The 13028-nt window shown below is 37.3% G+C and overlaps 1 protein-coding gene across 2 annotated transcripts in view; it reads right to left on the reverse strand.

Moving 5' to 3' along the window:
• Window positions 1-1287: 1287 nt before the first annotated feature.
• The window catches only part of LOC122021788 (uncharacterized protein At2g33490-like), a 30777-nt gene continuing 19036 nt past the window's right edge, over window positions 1288-13028 (reverse strand). For both annotated transcript variants that reach the window (XM_042579945.1, XM_042579944.1), the window contains 5 exons: window positions 12297-12325; window positions 12012-12219; window positions 11721-11945; window positions 4402-5386; window positions 1288-1591 (listed from right to left, as the gene is read on the reverse strand). In XM_042579945.1, the coding sequence (XP_042435879.1) occupies window positions 1581-1591; window positions 4402-5386; window positions 11721-11945; window positions 12012-12219; window positions 12297-12325 (1458 nt within the window). In that variant the 3' untranslated portion in view covers window positions 1288-1580. The remainder of the gene's footprint in view (window positions 1592-4401; window positions 5387-11720; window positions 11946-12011; window positions 12220-12296; window positions 12326-13028) is intronic.

The raw sequence follows: 13028 nt of genomic DNA on the forward strand, positions 1-13028 counted from the left end.
GTTTTGAAAAGAGGACTTAGATGACGTTTAAATATTGAAATTGGGGGAATCAACTTTAAAGGGGTTAAAAGTAATGATTTTTCTTCTTTGCGATATCATGGATATATACAAGCGGCATGTGGTACTTTTTTTTATTTATTTTTATTTTTGAGATGAATATTAGTTAGCAATCCCTGCAAAAATTTCTTTACATGTGGAATCAAAATTTATAAAATGTTCTTTGAATGAATTGAAACAAATAAAAAGTGGAGAGGTTTTCTTTTTTGTTTTTGTTTACTAGAGGTGAAAAAAATATTAAAAATTTTGACATATCACACATAACATATCAAAATATATCAAATTATATTAAAAATTTAATATATCAAAAATTTTGATATAATATTATACCGTATTAAAAAATTTTAATACGATATTAATATACAATTTAATAGTTCAATATCCAATATACCATACTAATATTAAAATTTAAATGTAAACAATATAAAATTTATACCATATTAAAAATCAATATATCAAAATTTCGAAACTCTATTAATATAATTTTTGCATATATCAAAATTTTCAATATGATATATAATATAAAATTTTATGAAATTTCCGTACTGTTAAACCGTATCAAATCAGCCCTATTGTTCTCTTTCAAAAAGTCAATTATAGATATTCAAGAAATGACGTTATCTCGAAGCATTGTTACGACATTTTCTTTTCATCATAAAACGCACACTTAGACTTTAATGGAAATACAATTCAATGTTCTATTTTTGATTCAAAACTTAATTTGGTGTAATCAAAATGTGTTTTGTTTTAAAATGAAGGATATTCATGAAGTGTGTCTATGCCTTTGTGCTAGTGTTCTTATATAGTGATGCATGACTTCTAAATGATGGGAGTTGAACATAGTCTTTCTTTTAAATAAATCAAAGTCCTTGGAATCAACAAGTTAATCAACTAGCCATACAAATATATATTCATGTCAGTGAAAATTTGCCCTAAGAAAAACTTCAACTTCTCTCCCTTAAGAAGTGCTTTTTATCCATCTGCATAGTAAGAAATTCTTTATTCAAGGTTGATATATGATTATAACCAAGCAATGAATTGTAGAGTCTTCTGTAAACATAGATGTAGTGTCAAAGTGTTGTGTGGAATAGGAGGTACTGACAAGGTAAAAAGTTTAGCTACCTCTTTGGCAATGTTCATCATGCTTGGAAGCAACAAGTAAAATGGGAATGAATCATAAGATGGAGAAAGAATCAAAGATATCATTGCATAGGTGTTATTGGGGGCGAATGAAGCAAAAGCAAAAGCAAAAGCAAAAGCAAAAGCGTAATCCGGATGAAAACAAGTTTACTTTTACAGAAGCATACTACTTACTGACCCTGAAATTGAATTAGAATGAACCTAACAGGGGTTGTAAAAGCCAAAAAATTTCATCAAGTGAATCCCACCACCACAACGTGTGTTGGAGGAACCAATAGTTTTTCACTAACATACAATTAGTATAGAGAAAATTTGGGATAAACTAGGAAAAGTCTCTGTACACAGTCCATTTGGGAAGGCCATTGCATTAGCTGTTGCCAGATTTATGCAGAGTCTGCAACCAAACCATCATGCATTGTTAATTTTAACTTACAAAAAAGTAAATAATTACAGAAGCATCTGAAACATCCATTAGAGTAGTTTAATAATCCAATCTATCATTAAAAGCAGCAGCAATCATCAAAGATCTATCGGATGATTAAGAAAGAAAAATATATCGAAAGGACCCAAATGATCAAATTATACCAAACACTGCCTTATTTTTTTATTGATTATAAATTGTGATACCGAGCCATACATTCTGACGCCATTACTAATAGTCCATATGATGACATTACTTACAAGTTCCTAAAATGTGTTGTAGCTTGAAGACATTGATATAGAACAGTTTGAGGTTGAATTTACATGTGCATTCATACTTTATGCCAAGACATTGTCGCTTCCATATGATATCACACCGCAACATAGGTAAAAATGGACAAGTTAAACCAGATGACAGAGTATAATAGCTGAATCAAAATCATGGAAGTGGCATCTCGACCTAACCTGTCTGTAAGGTTGATTCTATAGAGTTGTTTGCCTCTAGATAAAATGGCTAAAATCAGGTGTAAATGCATTCAAGATGTTGAGAATAATACTTGTGTAGGTGCAAAAACTGTTTGTTATCATAAAACTTGAGCCATCAAAATCAACTTACAATCCTTTTCTGTTTTATACAAGTTGAACTGTCTCTACATGTAATAGCAAGGTTGACCATGTAAAAGCCTCAGCCTTCAGCTTGCCCCAGGACCAATACGGAGAAGGTAAATCACGGTGACTAAGAAGGCAAGTGGCAGGTGGGGTGAGTTTACACAGGTTGCAGGAATTTAAGCCCCGCCAGTCCTGAGATTCGACCCCAAGACCTCATGTGGCAATCAACCTGCCACTTACCAACTCAGCTAAGCCCATGGGGGCACTATATCTAAAATTTGGGCATTAGATTAGGTGGTGCCTTGGACTAAGTTATCTCTTCTGATTTTATCTAACAATCAAATATTCCTTTCCAGAAAAGCAAACAAAAACAAGTATATTTATATCACATTTCATTGTCCAAATATTTAACAGTTAACGATAAGGTCAAAGTATTTAACAAAGTTAACTATAATTTATGTATTCAAAAATATGTATGCAAAAAAAGAATCATCTGAGGATAACAAGCGTTTCTGGGTTATAGGGATTCAAGGATATATGATAATAAACAAAAAGGAAAGAATATAATTCTTATGCTTTGACATAAATAAGTATTTGATTGAAGTTGGCGAGGCTTATAATGAAAAAAAAAAAACTTCTAAAACATAATAATTGCTTCCCTTCTTTTGTGTTTTTTTAGCCATCGTTAGGTGGATTGGTTTCCAAGGAAATAAATGTCTGCTGTTTCAAAGAGATTTCCTTCTAGTTTCTCAATCATCCGTCTTTTGTCTTCCAGCTGCTAGTTATTTTACATGGGTCTCTAAAAATTTTCCTTGTGCATATTTTGAAGACTTTATACAGAGACCCAAAAGTAAAACGGAGCTCCCACCATGCGAAGTTCCGGGAAAAGATCCATTCTACGCAGTCTTACCCATGGTTCAAAGTGTCGTGCCGAGACGGTCGAAACGGGCGAAACATCTCGTTCCGCTTGACGACCGGCACCGGCACGACCTTGGCACCAAAGCTGCAACAGTTATGACATGTTGCGCGACCTCGTGGTCGCAGCGGAAGGGTTGCTAGACCCCACAACAGCAGTAACCTTCTGCTGCCTCCGGGGAGGTATCATGCGACCCTACGGCCACTGCAAAAGGACCACCGCGGTCGTGCCAAATGAGTCACGTGATCCCCGCGACCATGGTTGAGGAGTCGTGCAACCCTACGGCAGGGCCGAAGTCGCGTGAGCTCGCGAGTGGTATCGGATTTCAAATTTTTTTAATTAAATTTAGGTTAATTATTTTAATCAACTCCTAGCTATGATGGAGATAATCAAAAAGGCTTTATTAAACCCTAATAAAATTATCTAATTAATTTTATATTTCATTTATTTTAATTTAAAAATTATAATAAAATTTTTATTTATTTATTTATCTATTTTCATATCTTTTCTTTTTTTTAAGATTACTTTTTATATTGTTTATTTTTTAAATATTTATGTTAAATATTTTATTTTTTAACTAATATATTTTATATTTAGAAAATACCAAAACTATATCGGCACGGCACGATACGATGCTGAAACCGTATCGTTCTTGTCCAGAACCGAAACCTCGACACGGGTCGAAATTTTAAACCTTGGTCTTACCTTGCTTCTTGTAAGAAGTTGTTTCCAAGATTCGAACCGTGACTTTTAGGTCACAAAGCAACAACTTTAAAAGTAAAGTATTGAAAAAGAGCATACCAAATTGCGAACATAGGTGACCTACATGTGCAATTAAAATAAACGTTCAAAATAATATTTCATCAAGTACAAGAAACTTTTTGGCACCAAATGGATAAAATACAAGCAATGGTACTTGAACACCCTAAGAGATCCAATTTTAATGATAATTCATCAAAAAATATATATTGTTGAAGTTCTCTGCTTATCAATTCAAACATGTACAAGTATATCTGTTTATTACCTATAAAAAAGTTGCAACATTTGAACAAGTACCAATGAGAAAATATGAAGGATGTGATCCCACATTCAGGCTTATGCAAAAGGCATATAACTTTCAGATATGTAATACCACTAACAGCAATTCTTGTTTGAGGTGGTTAATTTAAAAGCATAAACGGCAAGACAAAAGCATACAAAGAAATGAGAGAGCCATTCAAATATTATCATCTCTGAAATCTATTAAACTATTTCCTTACCCCTGGGCTTTGAAGTTTGACTTACAGACTCAGAGCTTCTTGATGGTGGTTGACTGGGTGACAGTGATATGGGTGTCAAAGAAGGTGAAGAAATATCTGCTGTCATGTTTTGGTTTGTAGGAACTTCCAACAATTCTGAAACTGATACAGTGGGAGATCTTTGGCTACTAGAGGGTATAGAAAAACTCCGTGCCATAGCACCTGGAGGTGTAGGTAGTGGAGATGCTGTTTGTGATGACCGCAATGGAAGCTTGCTAGTTGCTCTAAACTCATTACAACGGTACATCAATGGCCCTGAATGACCAACTAAAGATGAAGGCTTTGCAGATTGTTTTGAACCAACAGGAGGTCGAGGAAGTTCATGAAGTTCATTGATTTTTGGCGAGGATATAGGAGGTGAGGCATTCTGAGACAACTTCTGAGCCATGCTAGGCTGAGGTGCAATGGTATGAGTTGGAAATGCTGAAAATACTGATGTCTTGTTTGAAGGTGTGTGGCCTGTCAGTGGACCAGAGAAAGCTTGTCTCTTGATCTTTTTAGCATCTGAAGCATTTATTGCAAACTGTGACATGGACAGCTCTTCGTGCAAAGGAGGAATTCTAAGTTGTCCACTATTGATATTCTCCTTCAGCAATGAATGTGCTTTAGGTAATTTTATAGGGCTTGGAAGTTGAAGATCTGCAGAATCTTTTCCAGGCATATTTGGCTTCAAAGGGGAGGAATACCATAGTTGTCTTCTTAAGCCTGCAGTAGTCTCTACTCTAGATGCAGAAATTGTTTTATCATCTGTTAAGGATGACTTCCTTTCATCAAGTGGTGTAGGTAGAACATATGTGTGATATTTCTTTGTTGATGCAGGTCGCAATTGACTAATACGGTCAGAAAAATCAACCTTCTTATTGGCCAAAAGAGGTGCTGACATGCTCACAGCCCTAGGCTCCTTATTGAAATAAAGGCTATCTTTTTGTGTTTTATCTGAATATTCCTGCAAATAAAAAAGTAGCTCATAATACTTGAACAATGAAAAATGCTGGACAACTATCTATATATGATTTTGGCTGCAGATGCTCAAAGTACAAATAGATGATAATAACACTAAATTTTCTGTTAGTACAAGTGTACAACTGTGACACGAGGAGTTGTGAGTCCATGGGGGAGACATTCAATGCGAGGTTTTAAGCTTAAGCAAATTTTAAGCTTCAATGCTAGAAGCTAATTAAGATCCAGAACATACTAACTGTGACTTACTGTATTCTGCATCTAGTGCTGTTTACTTCTGCATATTTCAACTCCATTAGTTCATACTTAATAGTTAACAAGAAGAGCACCTAATTATCCACATCTGTGGTTTGTTAGGCTTTTTAAGTTTTTATAAAAGACAATTAGGTAACATTTTGATGCAGGTTCGACAACGCAATCTTTCGGAAGTCATAACTTGACTTGGGACTTGGAATCGGGATTTTTCAGTGGCCACACGTGCAAAATTCCATTTTTTTTTGGTGCAAAATATAAGGATGCTATTTGGTGTGGTGTCGTAGTGATGGATGCTTGCTATTTGTTGTTAGGCAGGCTGTGCCAGTATGATAGAGGTGTTCATCACAATGGGTGCGCCAAAAAATGGATATATGTTGATGGGAAAGGTGTTGGTGCAATTGAACTCCAAAGTTTTAATGTCCGACAAATATGTTTAAGAACTTGATCATGGAAAGTCCTAGTAGTAGGCTAGGCAAGGAAAATCTCGATAGATCGTGGAAGGTGAATTTGATAGGTCTGGAGGATCTGACCTCTGGGTATCCAAATACTAAATCTTGGTTATGCATGGAAAGTCCTAGTTGTAGGCTAGGCAAGGGAAATCTCAGTAGATTGTGGAAGCCAGGTGGATTCGATAGGTTTGGAGGACCTGATCCCTGGGTAGCCGAATACCGAGTCTTGGTGAGTGAAGCTAGGTGGAGAAAACCCTAGGGGGTGATAACCTTAGGTTCTGGTGAGTGAAGCTAGATGGTGAAAATCCTAGGAGAAGATAACCTTAGGTAGCGAGAAGTCTTGGAGGAGTGAACTCCAAGCAAGGTTGATTGGATGGTTTCCGGTCGACCGCGTGCAGTCGACTGGACCAGCAGATCTTGGTGATTCTAAGTTTAGTTTTACCATAGCATTCTATATTACTATTATTGCTGCTGACTAATGTACTATTGCAGAAAAAGTTTTAGTAGATCAGGTGATCAAACACTAAGTAAAGAAAGTCCAAACAAGTCTGGAGGACCATGTTTGGCATGTAGGTTGAGGTAAGCAACTGGAAGAGCGACAGTGAGATCGTGTTCTTGAAAAGAACAACCTAAGGTCGCTGATCCAACTGAAGAAACCGGGAAGATTTACAAATTGAGATTAAAACAGTTCTACTGTTTAATACTACTCATACATCAAATATATTATTACTATGCTAACCTCTTTTTTGCAGGATTATATGTCTAACACTGTTTTGTAGATCTGGCCAGGGCTCGGTCGACCGAACCAGGTTGACTCAAACCAGATCAAAACCGAACATAACACAGCTTCCGATCTAAGCTTGATCGGTTGACCGAACAAGTTGATCAGTCGACCGAACCCTGATGACTCAGCACAGATCAGATCGAGCCAAAGCAAAGAAGGAAAATTGCCTGATCGGTCGACTGAACCAGAGGATTGGTTGACCAAACAACAAAGACATTAATGGTGCATTAATGAAGAATCTCGACGAATGGGGAAAGCTCACCGTTCAATCGACCGAACAATGGGATCGGTCGACCGAACCATTAAACATCATTAGTGACCGAGGATCGAATCTCAACAAAGAAGGCAGGGAGCAGGTTCGATCGACCGAACCCAAGGATCAGTCGACTAAACGTTGACCATTCTTATAAAAGTGAGGCTTGAGGTCCAAGGTTGTGAACGAATCTATTTGAAGTTGATCTCTGTTCAAGCTGCTGTTCGTACTACAACTACTAGTCTTCATAAGCAAGCTACTGCTCCAAGAAGTGTCGACAAGCTGCATCTCTAATCTTCTATTGGTATATTTTTATTAGCTTGCATTGTACTTATTTACTTGTAAGATAGTAGGTTGTTACTATCTTACTCATCTATTTGTACACATTGCTTCTTTCCGAAGGTTTCGGAAAGAAGAATATTAGTGGATTGTCCAACGGTACGATCAAGGATCGCAAGGTCTTGGAGTAGGAGTCGACGTAGGCTCCGAACCAAATAACCACACGAGTTCTTTATTTTCCGCTGCACTACTTCTGTTTTTATGAGTAAAAGAAAAGTGTTTTTGACGAGCGATATTCATCCCCCCCCCTCTATCGCTTCATTACGAATTTAGGATCCTACAAAAGGAAGTGCCCAAAGCTAGCACTATTCCAAAATTTGTGACTCCACTCATTGACGAATTTAGTGAGCATTTTCCCGAAGAGCTACCAAGCAAAGTGTCTCCTTCGTGTGATATTCAGCATGATATTGATTTAGAGCCTAGAGCGATGTTGTCGAACATAGCACATTACAGGATGAGCCCGCGGGAGCATGAGCTGCGGCGAAGGTTGAAGAATTGTTAGTTAAGGGTCACATCAGAGAGAGAATGAGCCCTTGTGTTGTACCTGCCCTTTTAGTACCAAGAAGGATGGCTATTGGCGTATGTGTGGACAACAGAGTCATCAATAAAATCACTATTAAGTACTGTTTTTCTATTCCTCGATTAGATGATTTGCTTGACCATATCTACTGTGTATACTAAATTGGATTTGAAGAGTGGATACTATAAGATTCGTATCAGGCATAGGAATAAGTGGAAGACAACCTTTAAGACAAAGGATTGTATAAATGGATAGTGATGCCTTTTTGGTTATCTAATACCCCTAACACTTTTATGCAAGTGATGAGTCACTTGTTACGACCGTTTATTGGTAGGTTTGTTGTGGTGTACTTTAATGATATTATGATATATAGTGCATTTAGCATGTGAGGGAGGTGTTTACTGTGTTGTACAGGGAGAAGGTTACATTGCAATGAAGAAGTGTGTTTATGACCCCAAGGTATTGTTTCTGGGTTATGCGATCTCAGGAGCAGGTTTGGCAGTTGACAAGTCTAAGGTTCAAATACTAAAAAACTAACCTACGCCGATGGCGGAGTTTTCATGGTTTGGCCTTTTACTGACGTTTCATTGCTTCTTTAAATACCATCATGGCTCCTATAGTAGACTGCATGAATGGTGGTCGATTTGAGTGGACTACAGAGATAGAATCGACGTTCCGATTGATTAAAGAACGATTCACAATAGCACCAATCTTAGTGCTCCCGGATTTTTCTCAACCCTTCAAGTTACACACAGATGCCTCTAAAATTGATATTGGCACAGTACTCAGTCAGACCACCAGACCTATAGCATTTTTCAGTGAAAAATTATCTGGAGCAAAACTAAACTACAATACTTATGACATTCAGTTTTATGTGATCATGCAAGCAGTGAGACATTGGCATCACTATCTGTTCCACGGGAATTCATCTTGTATACGGATCATGATTCATTAAGACACCTACACCAGCAAAACAAAATGTCACCCCAACATGCGAGGTGAGTTGCTTATTTAGAGCAGTTTACCTATGTGGTGAGCCATAAAGTAGGGGATGCTAATTGGATGGCAGATGCCTTAAGTCGCATGAGCAGCTTACTGGTTACTATGCGTGTTGAGGTACCAGGTTTTGACTCTTTTCGCAAGTTGCTTGCTGATGATCCTTACTTTTATGTGGTAATGCAAGATGTACAAGCCGGGAAGAAAACATATTTTTTATTGCAAGATGGGTTTTTGTTTAAAGGTAATCAATTGTATTCCAAATTGTAGTCTCCACTTGCAAATAATCAAGGAGTTGCCCAATGAGGGGCATGTGGGCCGAGATCGAACGTTGCAGTTATTTCAGACTTCCTATTTTTGGCCTTCACTATGGCGAGAAGTCGAGAAGTATGTACAGCGGAGCCCAATTTGTCAAGTCTCTAAGGAAATAGCCACTAATGTAGGACTGTACATACCTTTGTCAGTCCCTTCTCGACCTTGGGTTGATATCAACATAGATCTTGTGCTATATTTTCCACGTACCCAGCAAGGTAGTGATTCTATCTTTATTGTCATTGATAGATTTTCTAAGATGGTTTACTTTATCCCTCGCAAGAAGACTATTGATGCTATTAATTGGGTACAACTATTCTTTTGAGATATCTACTGTATTCATGACCTTCCGATGACCATTGTGTCAAATCAGAACACTCGTTTCCTTAATCATTTTTGGCACAGCTAATGAAAGATGATTAATACATAATTAAATTTCAATAGTGCTTATCATCCTCAAACAGATGGTCAAACAGAGATTGTGAATAGATCACTTGACAATTTATTGCGTTGCTTAGTGGGAGATCATGTTAAGAGTTGAGATCAAAAGCTGTGTCAGGCAGAATTTGCTCACAACCATGCAATGAATCGCATTACTAGTTTCAACCCATTCCAGGTGATTTATTCGATTCAACCTCGAGGTCTGCTGAATTTAATGTCGTTGCCCAGTAAGACGACGATCTATTGTAAAGCTTTGAATTTTGTAAATAGCCTGTAAGGAGTCCATAAAGCTGTTCGTGAGCATCTATCTAACTCAAATTCAAAATACAAATACACTGCAAACCCGAAGCACCAACACTTGGAGTTCAAGGTTGGGAATTTTGTGTGGGCAGTTTTAACTAAGGATTGTTTTGCCATTGGGGATTGCAACAAATTATCAGCCAAGAAAATTAGCCCAGTTGAGATTATTGAAAAGATAAACCCCAATGTATATCACTTAAAACTACCTAGTCATATTCGTACTGCCGAAATTTCTAATGTGAAGCATTTGGTTCCCTTCCATGGTGATTCTTTTGATGATGAGGTGGCTGGCAAATCGAGGGTGAAGTTTCTCTAGCCTGAGAATGATACGGGTTCGATAGCACAATCTTCTAGATGCCATAACTTTTGACTTAGGACTTGGAATCAGACTTGTCGGTGGCCATATGTGCAAAATTCAAAAATCTACATTTGTTGGAAATCGTAACCGCCTCGGGCCCCAAATCCACTGTTTAGGCTCTCAAGCAAGCCTCCAAACATATTTTTATTATTTTTGATCATTTTCATTTTTATAGTATTTAGAGTATTTTTGATATTTCTAGTATATATAAGGGTTAGGATTTGTCTATATTAGCATCTTGTTTTGTTAATTAGGATTTCTGTTAAGAAATTTCCTTTTTTGATAAGATTTCTTTTCTTTTGGTAAAAGATGGGAAATGAGATCCATATATGAGGATTTCTTTCCTTTCTTCGAGTCCTAGGGTATAATGTCTATATAAGTGTCCTGTTTCATGTTTTGATGGCATTTTTTATTAATGTTATTTTTAATCGTTGTCTCCTCTTTGGAACATGGTGTTTTCCTATTCCTAATATTCCCCTTCGAATCAACCCATTATAGAAGATCGCTTCCGGTATTCGTGTGTGAATCAACAGATTTGATAGTTGCTTCCATATATATATATACCAACATGCACTATATTGAAGTAACTTTTTTGATACATTAATTCTGATTGATTTTACATATTTGGTGGTCCAAAATTGTAAATATAGTAAGGCCATGAATTCAGCAGTGGTACAATAAGAATGACAACCATGTCATACAAGACAACATCATATATCTTGCATGAATTATCATTAACAAAGTGTATTAATGAATCAGTTCATAATCAAATTTAACGAAGTAATAATTAGTAAGTAATCATATCACAATAACAAAACTATCATATTTTGCATTGCAACAAAGAAAATATACAACAAAATTATATGCATATAAAAACACAGGAGGAATCTATTGGCGTTGGGTTTGCATGGGTAGTCAATCCGCTAACTCAAACCATTTTTTGTAATAACTGCGTAAAGGGGACCCATTACTAGGTGAACCGGTCTCGTTTTATTTCCACCTTAACAGCTGCCTAAACTGTTTTTTAGAACTGTGGAATTCATCGTGGGCAAACAATGCCCAATGACTAAATTTTTTGTAATAACTGCCTAGAGGGGACCACTTACTAGGTCAACTGGTCTCAATTCCATTCCACCTAGACAGTCGGTATAAACTGCTTTTTAGAATAGTGGTCAATTACTAGATTTTTCCTGTCCTTCAGGTACTCATAATTCTAACTAATACAGCAAAATAGAGAATTGAATCCCAGAAGTTCAAAGCAACAGAGGGCAATTGTCTACATTCAAAAATCTCATAGTAGCAGAACATCTCACCTCCATTGAGTTTCTAGCTACAGAAGCAGCTTCTTGGCCTCCTTCATATTGTCCATATCCAAAGCTCACTTCTCCATCATCATAGACAAAATCATCCACTTCCTCCTCTGTATCATCATCCTCGAGGTTAATAAACTGATAGTCAATATGCTGTTGTTCAGCAACAACTTTAACATGTGGCTCTACCACCTCAAGAGACTCGACCCCTTTTCTAAAGAAATTTAGCTGGTTCAAAAGGACACACTGTGAGTTTTACATATAGAAAATGAGAATTTTAGCTATGAAAACTACCTGTGTTGCATGATGCCGAGCAGCCTGAGTTAAAAGACTCCGAAATTGACCTTGCTTCAGTGATTTCAAGCGGAAGACGAAGAGTGTTGCCTCCTCTTGGTAATCATCTTGAGCTTCTCGCAACTTTTCTATAGTAAAACTTTCAGCTTTGGGATTTCTTGAAGTTCCTTTTAGTCTTTGTGCAGCTATCATGCCATTATAGAAATCTCTGTGGAAGGCATTCGAATGTGATTACCCATAAAAGTGCAGAAGAAAAAATAACAGTGAAGTGCATTAGCATCGCACCTTTTCTCATCACACTGACGTTTCATCTCCTGCATTAGCAAATTTTCATGTTATAATGCTAAAATACCGCTGTGAAGAAATAACTTAATCTTTAAAAACAGTGAAGTATTTCCATGCAGACCTTAATAGGAATTGCAGATAATACAAGAATGTCATAGCCTAACTAATTAAAAAAATTGATATTTACAGGATGGAAAATATAGGGAATAAAAATTAGGACACCTAAATGAAAATGTTTTCTGGAACTCTGTTTGCCGATTTATTTGTATCAAAGCAGTCTATCTCTTGATAAGTTGGCTAAAGGTTTGATTCCTATGTATCTTGTTAAGAGCATGGTTTAAAGTGTCATGCCAAAACGGTCGAAACGGGCGAAACATCTCATTCCGCTCGGCGACCGACACCAGCACGACCCCGACATCAAACCCACGACATGTGCGACATGTTGCGCGACCCTGTGGTCACAGCAGAGGGGTCGCTCGACCCTGCAACAGTAGCAGAGGTGTCGCATAACACTTCCGCTGCCGCTGTGGAGGCATCGTGCAACCCTGCGATCACTACAGAGAGGAGTCACACGACCAACGTGATTGCGTCGAAGTAGTCATGCAATCCCCGCGGCCATGGCTGGTCGCACAACCCTGCGACAACACTGAAGTCGTGCAGGCGAGTGGTGTCGGATTTAAGATTTTTTTTAATTAAACTTAGGTTAATTTTTTTAATCAACCCCTAGTTATA

The sequence above is a fragment of the Zingiber officinale genome, chromosome 9A, assembly GCF_018446385.1.
Source record: "Zingiber officinale cultivar Zhangliang chromosome 9A, Zo_v1.1, whole genome shotgun sequence".
Lineage (NCBI taxonomy): Eukaryota > Viridiplantae > Streptophyta > Magnoliopsida > Zingiberales > Zingiberaceae > Zingiber > Zingiber officinale.